This window comes from Cnephaeus nilssonii, assembly GCF_951640355.1.
Source record: "Cnephaeus nilssonii genome assembly, chromosome: 6".
Classification (NCBI taxonomy): domain Eukaryota; kingdom Metazoa; phylum Chordata; class Mammalia; order Chiroptera; family Vespertilionidae; genus Cnephaeus; species Cnephaeus nilssonii.
Window position 1 is genome coordinate 2,479,304 of NC_137077.1, and position 17,120 is coordinate 2,496,423.

A 17,120-nucleotide genomic window follows, 5' to 3' on the forward strand; every position below is an offset into this window, starting at 1 on the left:
GGAGCCCCATGGCCTTCAGCCCGGTCCCTGCGGACTCCTCTGGCCTGAAACTTGGGCTCCCCCATCTCCACGTCCTGCCCCCACCCTGCTCAGCCTTTTCCTGGCAGAGCTCTCTAGGGTTCCCGGGTTTTGTCTCAGTTTCTTCATCTGCAAAGTGGGTTGGCAATACGGTTTATGTCACAGGACTGCTGCAAAGATAAAACAAAATGCCCCGGGAAGCGTGCTTAACCGGTGCCAGGGAGCTGATACCTGCAAAGACAGGTTGCTGACCTTCAGAGCTCCCCTTCCCCACAGAGCCGCTCCGGAGCCTCTGGCCCCGCCTGCCAGGAGAGGCCTCCAGGCGCCGCCGAGCACCCTGCAGGGAACCGTGTGGTCCGGGAGGGTCTGCCCTCTGGCCGGCCTCCACTCAGTCTGGGACGGGTACAGGGCAGCCTGAGCATGGGTTCGAGTCCGGCTGGCCGGGGCGGGGGTCCAGCTCTGCTCCCCGCTTCCCAGCCGTGTCCCCTCCCCTCCCCTTGAGCTCCTGGGGTGCATGTCCTCGGTTTTGCTTTGCTATTTCACTCATTCTCCTTTCCTCCCACCTCCGTTCCCCTCGCCTTCCACTCCCCACAGACAGACTCTAATATGTGACTTCCAAGCCCTCTTCCCGGAGGTCGATATGTCAGAGAAACAGTCCTGCTCCCGCGTGTTCACCGGAGAGGCGTCACGCACTGAGCCTCCCTGGTCTTTGGCCCATCGGCACCGAGGCTGACCAGCGCCGACTGCCCATTGTGGGTACTCATGGGGGGGGGGGGCGGGCAGTGCGGGAGTCTGTAAGACCCAGCACCGGGCCCTCCCCCATCCCCCTTGCGAACACGGGGAATTTCTCTGGGTGCTTCATGCCACCGGCTGCCCCAGTTACAGGATGCGGGCAAGCGTTCTTGGAAGCATTCCCTGGCTGTGCCAACCAGCTGGACGTGGGCGCAGAGGTCCCCACGCACACGGCGTTGCGAAGGCGACTCCAAGGAGAGCGCTTGGCACGGGGCGGAGCCTGCTGGCCGCCCTCAGCCGCCCGGGGCCGGGCAGTGTTTGCGGGGCAGAGGTCAGGCCGGTCCCATTTCCCCGGAGACCTGGGGCCCCGATCTCCCCGTGATCCCGCTGCGGGCAGGCTGCGGGGGCGGCGCCAGGGCACCCAGGGCGCGCGGGCGCTTCTGGCACACACCTGAGGCTCACCTGGAGGAGGGGGGTGGTCGCAGCCGGGACCTCATTGGCTGGGCGATGGGTGACACGGCCCGGGGGCCAGCGGCCAGCAGGGCGGGGCCGGCTCTCCCGCGGAGCTCCACATCTGGACGGCCCGGCCCGCGCCGCACCAGACCCGCGCTCCACCTCCTGTGCCCCATCCCGCGGCGCCCGCCGCCCGGCCCCCGGCCCCCGCTGCTCGGACCCGCGCTGGTCCCGGCCCCACCGCCATGAGCTGCTTCGAGGAGGAGGGCGGCTGGAGCCTGTCCTTCAGCGGCGCGGCCTTCCTGGGCCTCTACCACGTGGGCGCGACCCACTGCCTGCGGGAGCGCGCCCCGCGCCTCCTCCAGGGCGCCCGCCGCATCTACGGCTCCTCGGTGGGCGCGCTCAACGCCATCTGCATCATCATGGGCGAGTCCGTCGGTGCGCCGGGGCACAGGCGGGCGGGGGACCGGGATCTCCCAGCCTCCACGGAGCTGACTCGGATGGAGGGGAGGGGGCGGTAGGGAGGGAGGGGTGTCCCAGGGCCCGTGCGTCCTGCCCAGCGGTCCGTGCGCCCAGCAGGCTCCTGTGTAATCCTTCTGAGAACCCTGAGCACGGGGACTAGGGCTCCCCCTTTTCACAGAGGAGGGGTGCCAGGCTCAGAGCCGGGAAGATGCTCTCAGGGTCACTCGGGGGCAGAAGGTGGGACTGAGCGTTCGAACGCGGGGGGGGGGGGGGGGGGGCACAGACATTCTGAGCAGAAGGGGGGCACTCCCTGGCACCAGAGGGAAGGCGCGCCTGGTGGCTCAGGACCTGTCCCCGCCCGCAGAGTTCTGCTGTGACCAGCTGCTGGGCCTGGCCAAGCAGGTGGAGCAGCTGAGCCTGGGCGTGTTCCACCCCGCCTTCTCGCCCATCGAGCACATCCGGCAGCAGCTGCGGACCTTCCTGCCCGGCGACATCCACGTCCGGGCCTCCCGGCAGCTGGGCGTCTCCCTGACCCGCTGGCCCGACGGCCACAACGTCATCATCACGGACTTCGCCAGCCGGGACGAGGTCATCCAGGTGAGCGGGCCGGGGGTCTCGGCCTGGTGGCAGGTGGGGGGACGCCGGCTCCTACCGGAGCAGCTTCATTGAAATCATTGTCCAAGGGACGCATGTGGGGCCACATCCCTAGCTTCTCGGCCGAGCGTTCGCCGGAGAGGAGAAGGGGGGGTGCCCCGCCCGTCTGTCCTCGGGACGGGCTCCCAGCAGGCCGCTCAGCAGCAAAAGGGCGGTCTCTGAGACGGGCCTGCGTTCAAGTCCCTTAACTCTGAGGATGTGGCTGGGACAACGCCCCCGGCCCTCTGTTCTCTCCCCGGGACCCAGGACCGATGACACCCACCCAGCGGGCTGTCCTAGGGTGAGACGGCGCCCGGAACTGTTCTGAGCACCAGGACCATGAACAACTGTTTCTGTGGGCCCTTGTCTTCCCAGGCCTTGATCTGCACCCTGTACGTCCCTTTCTACTGTGGGGTGATCCCCCCCGAATTCAGAGGGGAGGTAAGTGGCCGCAGGCCTGCCCTGTGCTCTCAGCCCCAGGCACCTGCTGGGGAGAGGTGCGGGTGGAGGACGCCAGCACCCCTGGAGCACCTCCTGTGTGCCAGCCTCGCCCCTGCTCCTGGGTGCTCAGAGAGGGTCCTCCAGAGCACCCTGAGCTAACGGACCTGGTGACGCGGGCAGCCACAGGGTCGCCGGCTGCGGCGGGTGCTCCCGGCCGTGTGGCCAGAGGGGGCGTCCTGAGGGCAGCACTGCCTGCCCCAATTGCAGCGCTACTTCGACGGGGCTCTGAGCAACAACCTGCCCTTCGCGGACTGTCCCCGCACCATCACCGTGTCGCCCTTCTCCGGGACCGTGGACATCTGCCCCCCGAGCACCTCGACCAACATGCTTGAGCTGAACGCCTTCAACGCCAGCTTCCAGATCTCCGCCAGGAACTTATTTCTGGGGTTCATCTGCCTCGTCGCGCCCAGCCCAGAGGTAGGCCTGGCCCTGGCGGCCAGCCTCGAAGTGGTTAGAGCCTCGGCCCTGATCAAGGGCCCTGTGTCAGACTCTGTGCCCCTGCACCCTCCCCGCAGCCTCAGGGCTGTTGAGACACATGTCCCGAGTCTTACAGTCAAGGTCTTGAACCCACAGCCTGAAGCGCCCCCTAAGCGGGTGTGGCGTTAGACTGGCCCCCGCTGGTGCTCCCCTGGGTCAGGCTCTGTGAGAAGGTACCGGTATCATCTCCGTTTCTCAGGAAAGGACACCGCAGCTCAGAGAGGTTAAGTGACTTGTTTGAAGTCACAGAGCCCAGAAGCTGCAAAGCCGGGTTTCAAATCCTCAGCCAGCCGTCCCATGCTTCTTCCTGCTGCCCTAGACTGTGGCCAGATTGACCAGCTGTGTGGAGGCGAGGCGTACGCTCAGGAAAAGACAGACAACAGACCCACTTTTCCTGTTTTTGCCCCTCAGTATTTCTGGAAAATAGGTAGTTTGACAACCAACCGTTTTTCATCATAAGGCGCTCCTCCACCCCAACCAGCCGGGCCTCCGCTGCTCTTCACACTCCCCCGGTGTGTAGGGTCTCATCATATAAGAACCAGGTCGTGGGACACAGGGCCGTTTTCTCTGACCCTCCAGAGGGTGGGGGGACAGACATCTCAGCCCGGTTCACAGACAAGGCCATGGGGCGCTCAGGAAGGTCGTGTGGCCGTCCTGAGGTCACACAGCAAGCGGAGGCGGAGCCACTTCCTGGCCTGCAGGGGCCTCTTCCCCAAGGTGGGGCTCTGACCGAGCAGCTGGGCATGGCCCCGGGGTTCCTCGGCCATCTCAGGCCGGTCCTGGCAATGAAGACCAAAGAGATCCATCCTCCGCTGACCGATGGGCACCAGGCACCGGCCCAGGCACCCTGGGCCCCAGGCGGGAACTGAGGCCAGAGAGGGGAGGGGCCGGAGCAGGAGCGGCAGCGGGGGAGCCGCAGCGGAGGGAGTGGAGTGAGGTCCCAGCTTCCTCCCTGCCCAGCACCGAGCGGTCCCCTGGGGAGCGGCTGGAATCACTCCAGTTGAAGACAAGTCTCCGGCCTGTGGCCATCAGCTGGAGGGGGGTCTGGGCCTCCCCATCCCGCCCTGACCTGTGTGTTGGCAGGTGTTGGTCCACTACTGCAGACAAGGCTACCTGGACACCCTGAGGTTCCTGGAGAGACGCGGTAGGTGACAGCCTGTGCCGCGCCGGCTCGGCCAAGGGTGACCCTGCGTGGGGGCGGCTGAAAGGCTTAGAAAAGACAGACAAGAGAAGAAAGCTGGGTCTCGGGGGGACGCTGCTTCCTGAGAGACAGCGCCGACGCCCACGAGCCGTGTCTTTATTTTATAGCCGATGCCACGAGGCAAAGTGAGGGCGTGGTCAGGATGTTTACAACATTCTGGAAGGTTTCAATCCTACTCAACTACATGCACCTGAACACTATCACTCAGACACGGGGGCCACGTGTTCGGACCACAGGTTCAAGCTGACAACTCCAGCTGTTGCTATAACTGTGCTGGGAGGCTCTGCCCTCCAAGCTGGGACTTGCACGTGGCCATGAGGACTGTGCCCTCTGATCAGTCTGAGGCTTGAACCTGTCCAAACGCTGTAGCCGCGCCCCACAACAGCCACCACAGGAACTGGGACCGTGCCCTCCGTGAGCCCAGGTGGATGCTGCCTCTGGGCATTGGAGGTTTTCTGGATCTTGGCTCACTCACTCTCTTCCTCGGCATCTGCTCTGTGTCTGGCTGAGCCGGGTGCTGGGGGCCCAGAGAGGAATTCCACGTGTGTCCCGCTCTTGAGCTGCCCACGGCCTGGTTCAGGGGGACAGACCCAGAGGGAGATGTCTCCCCAGGGAGACAGAGGGATGCTCAGCGCTGAGGGAGCCGAGAGGAGGCACCTGACCCAGCCTGGGGGCTGGAGTGGGCAAGGAGGGCTTCCTGGAGGCGGTGACAGATGAACTGGGTTTTGTCTAGCTGGGGAGACTATGGGAAGGTCAAAGACAGAAAGGAAGAGGACATTCTACTCAGATTCTACTCAGGGAGAAGATGAGCAAGAGCAAAGGAATAGAGGCCAGCACCTTGTGGGACCATCAGTGTGGCTGCAGGGGTGTGTGTGTACGTGTGTGTGTGTGTGTGTACATGTGCATGTGCACATGCATGTTCATGGGGCAGTGTGCGTGTGAACATGCGCGTGTGTGTTCATGGGGCAGCGTGTGTGTGTGTGTGTTCATGGGACAGTGTGTGTGTGTGTGCATGGGGCAGTGTGTGTGTGTGTGTGTTCACGGGGCAGCGTGTGTGTGTGTGTGTGTGTGTGTGTTCATGGGGCAGCGTGTGTGTGTGTGTTCATGGGGCAGTGCGCGTGTGTGTGTGTATGTTCATGGGGCAGTGTGTGTGTGTGTGTGTGTGTGTGTGTTCATGGGGCAGTGTGTGTGTGTGTGTGTGTGTGTGTTTTCATGGGGCAGTGTGTGTGTGTGTGTTCATGGAGCAGTGTGTGTGTGTGTGTGTGTGTGTGTGTTCATGGGGCAGTGTGTGTGTGTGTGTGTACATGGGGCAGTGTGTGTGTGTGTGTGTGTGTGTTCATGGGGCAGTGTGTGTGTGTGTGTGTGTTCATGGGGCAGTGTGTGTGTGTGTGTTCATGGGGCAGTGTGTGTGTGTGTGTGTGTGTGTGTGTGTTCATGGGGCAGCGTGTGTGTGTGTGTGTGTGTGTGTGTTCATGGGGCAGTGTGTGTGTGTGTGTGTTCATGGGGCAGCGTGTGTGTGTGTGTGTACATGGGGCAGTGTGTGTGTGTGCATGGGGCAGTGTGTGTGTGTGTGTTCATGGGGCAGCGTGTGGGCCAGAGGGGGCTTGGATGTCGTCCCACAGGACAATGCTCCTCAAAGTGCTAGAGCGGAGGCTCGAACCCGGGTTGTCTGGCCCCAAAACCCATGTCCTCGCTCCCCCACACGACGGCCCCAAACACACAGCCACGAGGAGGGGTTTGCTGAGCACTTAGCTCCTCCGGGACCTGGGCTGGAGCGTAAGGTGCCCCCCCCTAGTTCTCAGGAAACCTCCTGAGCAGGCCTTCACCCCCACCCCAGAGAGGGAAGCCGAGGCCGGAGCTGTGAGGTCACAGAGCAGACGGTGGTAAGGCAGGATTTGAACCCCGGACCGGGCCTCCAGGGTCTGGGCTCCGATGAACCACCGGAAAGTGAATGAGAAAAAGTCAAAAAGGAAAAGAGAAAGAGAAACGGAGCAGCGCAGAGCTGGGGGCGGCGTCTCGGTGAGCCGCGTCCCTCCGGTGGCAGGCGCGTCCTCACAGCGGAGTTTGGCCCTGAGAGGTGCCGCCAGGTGGCAGCGTGGCGAGCGGGGGAGTCCCTGTCATGGGGAGGCTCTGAGCTGACCGCCACATCCCACCTCTCGCCCGCCAGGACTCACCCAGGAGCCAGTGCTGTGGACGCTGGTGTCAAAGGAGCCCCCGGCCCCAGCCCACGGGACCCGGGACACTGGCCAAGGCCGAGGCCAGAAGGCGGGCCTGTCGCTCAACTGGGCAGTGCCCAACGTGCTGGTCAAGGACGTGCCCAACTTCGAGCAGCTGTCGCCGGAGCTGGAGGCCGGTACTGCCCGTTCCTCCCGACTTGCTCCACCGCAGGCGCCGGCACTCGGGGTCACTCTGCATCGGGGGCCTGGGCCCTGGGGGCGCTCTGGTCTGGAAGAGGGCGGGACTCTGGGTTCCTGCTAAGTGCCAGGGGTGCCCGGGGCTCTTCCATGTGGTGTCACTCGCTTCTCACCACCCCTGCAGGCCTGCGTGGGGTTTCCTCACCCCGTCTCAGGGATGAGGAAACAAGCTCAGGGCGGGGATGGGACCCACAGGCCTCAGAGCCGGCAGCCGGGGGATTCGAACCCAGTCTGTGCCTGAGAAAGCCAGGCCTTTGCCCACTGCCCGGGGGAGAGGGGGCAGGAGGTACTGAGGGGCACGGCGGAGGGGGGGGGCACATACAGAGGGTCTGACTCATTTCATCATCTCAACAATCCTCTGAGGACGGCACTGAGTCGTCCCCATTGTACAGACGTGGAAACCAGAACACAGAGCGGTTAAGTGACTTACCCAAGGTCACACAGCCAGCAAATGGCAGAACCAGGAGTTCTGCTTGGTGACCTCGATGTCACAGTTGCAATCACAGGTGTCCCGCAGACAGTTGTAATGGTGCTGGTGGGGAGGGTTAGCATCTAAGTGAAACATGGAAGGAGCTAGCCAGGCAAAGAGAGGGAAAGACAAGAGTCCAGGCTGCGGGAACAGCATGTGCAAATGTCCTGGGGTTGTGTGGCGGGGAGAAGAGCTGGAGGCCCCCGTGGCTGTAACAGTGGTTGAGGGGCTAGGAAGCAGAGATGAGCTTCAAGAGGCTGGGAAGGTTGGGTATGCGGCCTAGAGGGGAGAGATGGGGCCACCGAGGGGTTTACTGAGGGGCAGCCCCCTGCCCCCTCTCAGAGTTCATTGCTATTCTGAACTCTAGTGATTATTCCCAGCGAACCGGAACGGTAGGCCCAGGGGTCCATGACTGACTAATGGATCACTCTGCATTGCTCCTTTATGGTTAGCTTGGGGGGACAGGCTGAGAGGCAGGAGGCTGGGAGGAAAGATGACGGTGGTGAGGCCAGAGCAGGGTCAGTGAGGTGGGCGAGGGGATGGAGGGATGAGCGGCCACACGGGGCAAGCAGAAATGGGCTCTAATGTGCGCTGAGCCCTGGGTACGAGCTTGGCGTTCTGCAACCCTGGCCCCATCCTTGCGGCCACACGGGGGCACCAGAGAGCCACCTCTTTTATGGGGCACGGCAGCCAGCAGCTGGGGTTGGTGAGGGGCGCCCCCTTCTGGAATGGAATTGTCATCTGGCCTGGCCCTCACAGGCACCCCTTAATCCTCACCTACCTGCCAGGAAGGTGGGTCCTGCCATTACGGGGAGGCAACCTGGGCTCGGGGAGGGGAAGGCACGTGTCCGGGCCACGGCAGGTCATCTGGGGGCTGTTTGGGACTTGGTGGACGTGACCCCTCCCAGCGCCTGCGTCTAAAAGCACCGGCCAGAGTCCGGATGGGGGCAGGTGGCGGTGCCATGGTCTGGCGCAGGGGTTTGGGCTCTGGTTCTGCCCCAGCAGGTGCAGGCCCCTTCCACCCGGTCAGTTAAGGGGCTGGAGGACTGGGAAAGGGTCTTCCCGGCCCAGCTGCAGTCACCGCTGTGGTTAGTAGCACTGCTGGCTACTGTTATGGGCACCTGCTCCCTCTTGGGCGGCCGCCGCAGACTTTCCAGAGAGACGGGCGGGAGAGGGGTCCATCCTGGCCCTGCCACTTCCCAGCGACGGTCTTTGGCAAGTCCCTTCTCCACTCTGAACCTCTGTCTCCTCTTCAGTGACAGGGGCGCACCCTGCCCGTTTCTCGGACGGTGATGAGCACCAGCTGAGGGCCTGGCCCCTGCTGGCTCCCATGGGGACCTGATCTGTTTCTCGATCTGCCGGTGGGGTGGGCGCCCTCGGTGGGCTGCAGGGTGGGGAGGAGCTGGTGGGCACGCTCCCGCTTCTCTTGCAGCCCTGAAGAAAGCGAGCAGGAGGGACCCCAGGCCCTGGGCCCGCTTCCGCCAGTCGAGGCCCGGGAAGGCGCTGACCTACCTGCTGCTGCCCTGCACGCTGCCCTTCGAGTTCGTCTACTTCCGGGGCAGAAGGTGAGGCCAGGCGGGGGCTGTGGTGGGGACCAGTGCCCAGGGCGGGAAGGGCGGCCGGCACACCAGTGGGCAGAGCCTGGCTGGGCTCTCCACACCGCCAGGTGTTGGCTGAATGACCCAGAGGGCTCTCGGGGGCTGGTTCGGAGGCTGTAGCTGCTGTGGACCAGCCGGGCCTGCTGGTCGGCGCCCTGGCCTCTCCCGTCTGTAGGACCTTGGTCCCCTCTGTCAGAGCCTCAGAGACCACGTGCTATTTTTGAAAATAACTCTAGGGGCTGGTCTGGCTCAGCTTTGCTGTGTGGCCTGGGCCAGGTCTCTTAACCTCTCTGGGCCTCAGATTCCTTGCATGGCAGGCTGGCTGTGGCTAAGCCCTCTCTACTCATTCTAACTGTGCTGACTGACAGAGCACTCTTAGCAAGAGTCATCAAGGGCTTCCCAGGGACCCCGCCCTGGCTGGAGGCTAGGAAGCAGCACTGACCCAGACCCTGGCTTGTGGAGCCTGGCGGGGCACAGGTCATCACACGCTCAGTTGTGTCATCACCGCTCTGCCCGGAGGTGCCTAGGGAGGGCTACACTGGCTGTGAGCCGGGATGGCTTACACTAGGGACACCTGGTCATGGAAGGCTGCCTAGAAGAGATAACTTAAAAAATATTTATTATTGATGTCGCGAGGAAGGGAGAGGGAGAGAGGGATGGAAACATCGGTGAGGGGAGAGAAACATTGGCTGCCTTCTGCACGCCCCACACTGGGGATCGAGCCCAAAACCCAGGCACGTGCCCTGACCAGGAATCGAACTGTGACCTCCTGGCTCATAGGTCGATGCTCAACCCCTGAGCCATGCCAGCCTGGCTAGAGGAGATAACTTTTGAGCTATAATCTGAAAGACGAATAAGAATCCACTCCAGTCGTCGGCAAACTCATTAGTCAACAGAGCCAAATATCAACAGGACAACGATTGAAATTTCTTTTGAGAGCCAAATTTTTTATTTTTATTTTTTTAAAATATATTTTATTGATTTTTTACAGAGAGGAAGGGAGAGGGACAGAGAGATAGAAACATCGATGAGAGAGAAACTTTGACCAGCTGCCTCCTACACACCCCCTACCAGGGATGTGCCCACAACCAAGGTACATGCCCTTGACCGGAATCAAACCTGGGACCCTCCAGTCCGCAGGCCGACGCTCCATCCACTGAGCCAAACCAGTTTCGGCGAGAGCCAAATTTTTTAAACTTAAACTTCTTCTAATGCCACTTCTTCAAAATAGACTCACCCAGGCCGTGGTATTTTGTGGAAGAGCCACACTCAAGGGGCCAAAGAGCCGCATGTGGCTCGCGAGCCGCAGTTTGCCGACCACGGCACTAAGCAAAGAGGGAAGGGAAAAGCATTTCAGATGGATGGAACAGCATGTGCCAAGGTCGGGGGCAGAAGTGGGTAAGGCTCATTTGAGGAGCAGAAAGGGGTGGAGAGCTGTCCCAGATGGGGCTGGGAGGCCGGCGGGGCCAGACACACAGGGCTCCGTAGCCGTGCGAGGAGGGTGCCCTTTACCCGACGGTGGTCGAAGGCAGCGAGGGGACCTGGTGTCCTGGGAGATCTGCATTTCAAAGTCTCCCTATTCCCCGAAGAAGGCCTGTGACAGCGGGTCAAGGTCTCTGTCCTGCTCCGCATCGCGGTCATGACGGGGCCAGTCCCGCCGTGTAAACGGCTGGTGACCCAGCGCTGGGAGAGCGCCCTCCGCTGACCGCGCCGCCTCGTGCTGAGCTGTGAGACTCAAACCACAGGTCGAAACAAAACAGGATAAAGGCAAATTCTCGCCTTTTCAGTTAAAAAAGAAAATCCAGCTACGAGCACAGCTGGGGAGGCCTGCCCAGACCACGGGGACAGTCCTGCTGGCATTTCTGTCACCTGCACGAGGTGTAATCATAGAGGCAGGAGGGCCGGAGCAGGGGAGGTGACCGTCCGGCGTAAGTGCTGCTGGTCGCACGGCACTGGGACTGTCTGCCCCTTCGGAGGCCTGGTTCGGAGGCCTCTCTAAGGGCCAGGCGGGGGGAGGGCAGTCCGGGGAAGGTGCCGGCCACGCGCTTTATCTGCCACGGCTGCGTGGCCGGCCCTTGCCTGGCTGCTGGGCGGAGAGCGCATGCAGGGGTGCGGAGTGGGGAGCTGGGGAGAGGCGAGAGGAAGGGACGGAGATGGGGGAGGCTAGGAACTGCAGGCGAGGGGACTGTCCGTATTTGGCAGGTGAGAAAGCTGAGGCCCAGAGCGGTTCCCAGCCCCACCCAGGGCACAGCTGAGAAGCAGTGGGGCTGGGCTACACCCCAAGCCAGCCTGACCCCCAAACCCTGCCCTGTCCTCCCCTGCACTTTCTACTCGTGCCGTGGATCCACTCTGAGGGCCTGGCCACCCACCGAGCTCGGAGGCCGTTCCGTGTCAGTCCGGGCCCCTCACTCCCTGCAGGTGCCTGCGAGGCTGAGCTGCGCCCGGTGGAACCCGTGCCTCTGGCTGCTCCTCACCCCCAGCCCTTCCCTGCAGGCCTGGCGCCTCGGGTGCAGGGATCCCGACTCCGCTCCGGCCCGTGGGGAGGGGGAGGGTGGGCTCAGCTGGGCCGACGCTCGGTGAGGCTGTTGCTGCCCTCTCCTCCAGGCTGGCCCTGTGGCTGCCGGACATGCCGGCCGACCTGTGGTGGATGCAGGGCGAGCTGAGGCGCGCGGCCCTCTGGGTGTGCTCCAGGATGAGGGACCAGCTCCTCGAAAGGCTCAGGTGAGGCGCAGGCGGGTGGGCAGAGCCAAGCGGCTGTCCTGGGGGGGTGGGGGGCACCAGCTGCTCCCCTGACCCTGGGCAGGCAGCCCACACCGCCCTGGGCCCTGCCAGCCTGCAGGACCCTGGGGGCTCGCCATGCCCCCTGGAACCTTCCCATCACTCCCAGCTCAGCCAGACAGGGGCTCGGTCCTTCCTTCCTCGTCGCGGGACTTGGGGGAGGAGCGGCCGGGCTCACTGGGGCCAGGCTGCCCCTCATGGCGTCCCCCTGCCCTTCCCCCACCCCCGGCTCTGACCACTGCTCTCACTGGCTTCTGCTTCCTCTGCAGCCCACCTGTCGCCAGCCCGCTCCCACCGGAGGCAGCTCCTCCCGCGGACCCGGCCCAGAAGCCCACGCCCCTTGCCCATCAGGCCTGAGGGGCACCAGGCTGGGCCTGCCTGTGACTGGGCTCTCCCGGTCTGTCGTGGCCCTTATCCTGGGTGCCCACGTCCAGTCCTGAGAGAGGCCTGCTTCTGGCTCAACCTCCGGAGCTCAGAGCCTTGCCCTGGCCCCGGAGGACCGAGGGGCGGCCTCCCTTCTTCCTCTCAGGCTCCTGCCCCGGGTCGTGTGGGTGGGTGGCCCTCAGGAGCCAGAGGGGACCCACCAGCCCCCTGGAGCCCCTGCTCCTCGGACCCGGCTCCCTGGCGCCCAGGACGTCTTCCTGGGGAGAGGCCCGGCCTGTCGGTGTGTCCTGGTCACCGTGCGCCCAGGCCACCTGCCCCGTCTCATCGGAGGGAGAAAGGAAGCAGCAGCGACGCACACCTGGGTTCCGGCCTTTCCCTCTGGGGCTGGCGGCGGCGCTGCTGCGGAGAGGGGCTGGTCGGCGCCCGGCAGGGCTGCTGGCAGAGGGCGCTGAGCGCTTTACAAGGCGCAGAAGAGGCTCACCCCTGAGGTCGGGAGCAGAGGGAGTGACGGGGCGCTGTGCTGCCCTCAGATCCTTTCTCTGAGTTCTCTGTCCTGCACCAGCCCTCGGGCGTGACCCCCATGGTTGGCTCACCCTCAGCCTCGATCTCTCACTTCCTCCTGGGCCCACCCAGCGAGAGCCCGGAGGTGGAAGGGGAGAGGGGAGAGGTTAAAAGGATTAAAATCTTTTCGGAATCCCAGCTGTGCGTGCCTCTTTGGGGTGCCCACCGGCGGCCCCTATGACACCAGGCAAGTTCTTTCCTCATTTCCTGTCTTTAAAACCAGGGGTTGGACTCGCTGGTTTCCGCGGGGCCTCCAGCTCTCCTCTGAGCCCCTCACATAGACAGAACCACGGTCAGATGCAGGAGAGGTGCTTCCAGGGGAACGGGTTTCTGACGGGGTCTCTGTGGAAGCCTAGAATTTGGGTTGGCAGAAAGTCATTCCAGGAGAGGGGCCTGCAGGCGCCAAAGCAGGCTGGGGTGGCCCACGGTAAGTTACACTGACGAGGAATCCGAGGCTCAGAGGGGCCAAGTGCCGTGTCCCAGGCTCCACAGCCAGTCGGTGGTGGAGACGCCACTCGAGCTCAGGTCTGGGACACATAGTGACTCCGCTCAGGACTCTTCTGCAGAGGTCCCGAGGTCACTGATCTGGACCTGGACCTGTCGGAGCAGGAGTGTGGTTGGAGCCTGTTGTTCGTGGGCACTGGTGTCCTCAGGGACCACCCTGTGGGTGTGACCATCTGCCTGGGTCAGCACCCTCTGCCTCAGACTTGCTTGATGCTAACTGTGGCAAGCAGGCTGGTATGTGCCCATCTGTGGCCGTGGTCACATGATGCTAGTGGGGCAGCCTGTGACCCAGCACTAAGTCCTGGTGACCTTAGGCATCCCCAGGCAGATACCCCAACCCTGCTGAGCATTGCATCTCACCCATACATCTGGTTGTGTACACTGACCACATGTGTGGTGGTGTTAAGGGGTAGCCATTACTTTTTAGTTGTGTTAATGTATTGGGCATATGTTTCCATGTGGTTCTTATCCTTTATAGATCATCCTATATAATAAAGAGGTAATATGCAAATTGACCATCACTCCAACACAAAGATGGCCAATCCCATGTGGACACAAGATGGCTGGCAGGGGAGGGCAGTTGGGGGCGACCAGGCCTGCAGGGGATGGCAGTGGGGGGGGACCAGGCTGGCAAGGGAGGGCAGTTAGGGGTGACCAGGCCTGCGGGGGGGGGGGGGGGCGTTAGGGGCAATCGGGCCAGCAGGGGAGCAATTAGGCATCTATCATGCTGGCAGGGGAGTGGTTAGGGGGTGATCAGGCTGGCAGGCGAGCGGTTGGGAGCCAGCAGTCCTGGATTGTGAGAGGGATTCCAGATTGGAGAGGGTACAGGCTGGGCTGAGGGACACCCCCCTCCCGTGCACGAATTTTGTGCACTGGGCCTCTAGTCCTGAAATAGTTATAAATGAAATGACACAATGCATGAGATTTTCTTCAAAACAATCCTGTGTGGGAGGTGAGTGAGAGTTGATGAAACATGAATTGCTAGCACTTGGCACTGGGTGACCAGTACATAGAAGTTCATTACACTATTCTCATTTTATGAGTTTGACGTGTCTATGATAAATGAGTACTTACCTTAAAACTTGGGTAGTACATACAAACAGGAAACTATGCATCAAGATAGCACTTAAAACTAAGCAAAAGCAGGGCGACCAGCCGTCGTGGCTTCCGGGAGTCACAGATGGGGAAGGGCGGTAGGACCTGGGGAGCTGTCCAGTTCAGCACCGCGGACAGCGACCCGCGGCCGCCTTTCCGCCCAGCCTTCCCGCCGCCTCAGCCGCCTTAGGGGTGTCAGAGGGCAGGGGACTTCCGGGTCCACCTTATTGAGGAAAAGGCTTTCCCGGACAGAGGCCCTCCAGCCTCTCCCACAGCCCAGAGATGGAGCGTGCACAGCAGCGGCAGACCAGGCCTGGGTGGGCAGCGGTGTTTCATAAGAAGCTTCTGTTCCCTGCCCTTAGGGCTATCAGTCAAAAAACAAGCCATCGTATATGTGTGAGCCTATTTCGGGGGTCTCTATTCTGTTCCATGTAAATATACGCCTTTGCTAATGCCCATCCCACACTCTTGATTTACAGCTTTCCTACGTAGCTTTTAGAAGCAGCTTGTTAATGTTTAAAAGTCAAATTTTTATTGGTTTCAGAGATGATGAGAGAGAGAAACATCAAGGATGAGAGAGAATCATTGGTCGGCGGCCTCCTGCACACCCCACCCTGGGGTTCCAGCCTGCAACCCGGGCACGTGCCCTGACCAGGAATTGAGCAGTGACCTCCTGGTTCATAGGTGGACGCTCGACCACTGAGTCATGCCGGCCGGGCACAGCTTGTTAATTTGTACAAAAGAGCCCATTGGGATGTTGCTTGGGATTGCAGAGACTCTACAGAGGAATCTGAGGAGAATGAGACCCCTAACACTGGGTCCCGGTGCAAGATTAAAGTGTAGGCCCTCTTGTTCAAAAAGCAGGGAAGCCGAAACCGGTTTGGCTCAGTGGATAGAGCGTCGGCCTGCGGACTGAAGGGTCCCAGGTTCGATTCTGGTCAAGGGCGCGTACCTTGGTTGCGGGCGCATCCCCAGTGGGGGCTGTGCGGGAGGCAGCTGATCGATGTTTCTCTCTCATTGATGTTTCTGGCTCTCTATCCCTCTCCCTTCCTTTCTGTAAAAAATCAATAAAATATATTTTTTTAAAAAGCAGGGAAAATGCTGTTCAAGGTATTAAAATAACTTCTACAATCTCCCAACCTGTCAATGTGTTTGTTTGCACTAGGCAGTTCATGTCACTCCCTCCAACACTGCATCACTCGTAGGGCACCTGCAGACCCGCACAAGAGCCTGGGGAACAAGCCCCATGACTCCGAGAGCTGCCATTGGCTGCCCAATTCCTCCTGGCGGCGGTGGGACCCACACACCACGCCCTGGCTGGGAGCGGGGAACTCAAGTCAGGGACCTCCCCTTCCGACAGGCCTGCCGCCCCAAGGGTATTGCAACCTCCACACTAGACAAATGGGCACCTGAATTGGGGGTGGGAGAGCGGCTCACTTTGGCTGATTCACCCACCAAATGCCCTGGTGCTGCCAGTCTAGGACAACGATGACAACGACGGCCGTAATCGTGCCCCACTCTGAGATGCCATGGGGGTGAGCATTCTTCTCAGGCCCCCTGGTCCGCGGGGAGGGGCGAGGAGAGAGGCTGGGCAGGGCTGGGGCGCTGGAGGACAGAGGAGCGGGCAGTCAGGAACTTGTCCCGAGAAGGCGGCAGTGGGTGGACCCGCGCGTGCTCCGAGGCTCCAGATCCTCAGCACGTGCTCCATTACCCCGTCAGACTGCACGTATAGAGCACAGGTCAAATAAAGCGATTACGAATTTCAAGATGGTGACCACAGAGCATCTCGGGGCACAGGGCCCTGCAGCCCAACTGTCCATCTATGTACCCGTTTCTATCTCTACCCATAGCTGCATGTATATCTATCTGGACATCTACTCTACGTCTAAGTCATCACGTAACCATAGCAGAGCAAGCTAATGTTCCCAACACGCTGGAGGGCACTCCCGTGTCTTTTCCCATTCAGCCCTCTCCCTCGGACCCGCATTAAGCCCTTTTCTGACTGGCCTTTATCACCATAGATTAGTTTTGCTTGTCTTTGAACTGTATGTGAATGGGATCATATGACATATCGCCTTCTGTATTTGGCTTCTTTTACTCATCATTTAAAAAAATACATATATTTTTATTGATTTCAGAGAGGAAGGGAGAGGGAGAGAGAGATAGAAATATCAGTGACGTGAGAGAATCATTGATCAGCTGCCTCCTGCACGCCCCACACTGGGGGATGGAGCCAGCAGCCGGACATGTGCCCTGACGGGGAATAGAACCCTGACCTCGGGGTTCACAGGTGGACGCTCACCACTGAGCCCCGCTGGCTTCTTCATTATTTTGATTGCAAAGCTCACCTGTGTTGTTGCATGTACCAGTAATTCTTCATATTTTAAAACACTGTGTGGTAAGTATCCCATTGTATGAATACCTCACAGTTTAGCCATTCTCCTGCTGATGGATGTTTGAGTTGTTTCCAATTTTTGTCTAACATGTGCAAATTGTTCCTAACTTGGCCTTGCAAGCTACTCCTGTGTCCTTTTGACAGATCCTTATCACTTTTAAGAACAACTTTCTTTCTTTTTGGCCCAACAAGATGTTTTAGGCTCATCTCGTACTTTCTTTGCCCAGCCCTGGAATTGACCTTTTCTTCAGGAACCCCTGCTTCCTTCGGGGGGGGGGGGCGGGGGAAGTATTAGAAACCAAGAAGGTCTGGGCTCTGGGTGTGCCTGGTCTGACTGGAACCCCAGTGCCAAGGGCCTTGTCAGCAAAGATGAGAAATAGTTTTAAAAATAATAATCTCATATCAATACCTCAGGTTCCAGTTCAACACCACACGGCTCTTCCTT

General features: G+C 60.9%; 1 protein-coding gene across 1 annotated transcript; it reads left to right on the top strand.

The window, feature by feature from the left end:
* Positions 1–1,448: 1,448 nt before the first annotated feature.
* On the top strand, positions 1,449–12,093 carry PNPLA5 (patatin like domain 5, triacylglycerol lipase; the record flags this gene model as incomplete). Its single annotated transcript, XM_079775483.1, has 9 exons — positions 1,449–1,641; positions 2,030–2,262; positions 2,674–2,739; positions 3,007–3,216; positions 4,360–4,420; positions 6,645–6,830; positions 8,793–8,925; positions 11,563–11,679; positions 12,006–12,093. 9 exons carry the CDS (start codon positions 1,449–1,451, stop codon positions 12,091–12,093), a joined length of 1,287 nt encoding a protein of 428 aa, XP_079631609.1.
* Between the last annotated feature and the right edge of the window lie 5,027 nt (positions 12,094–17,120).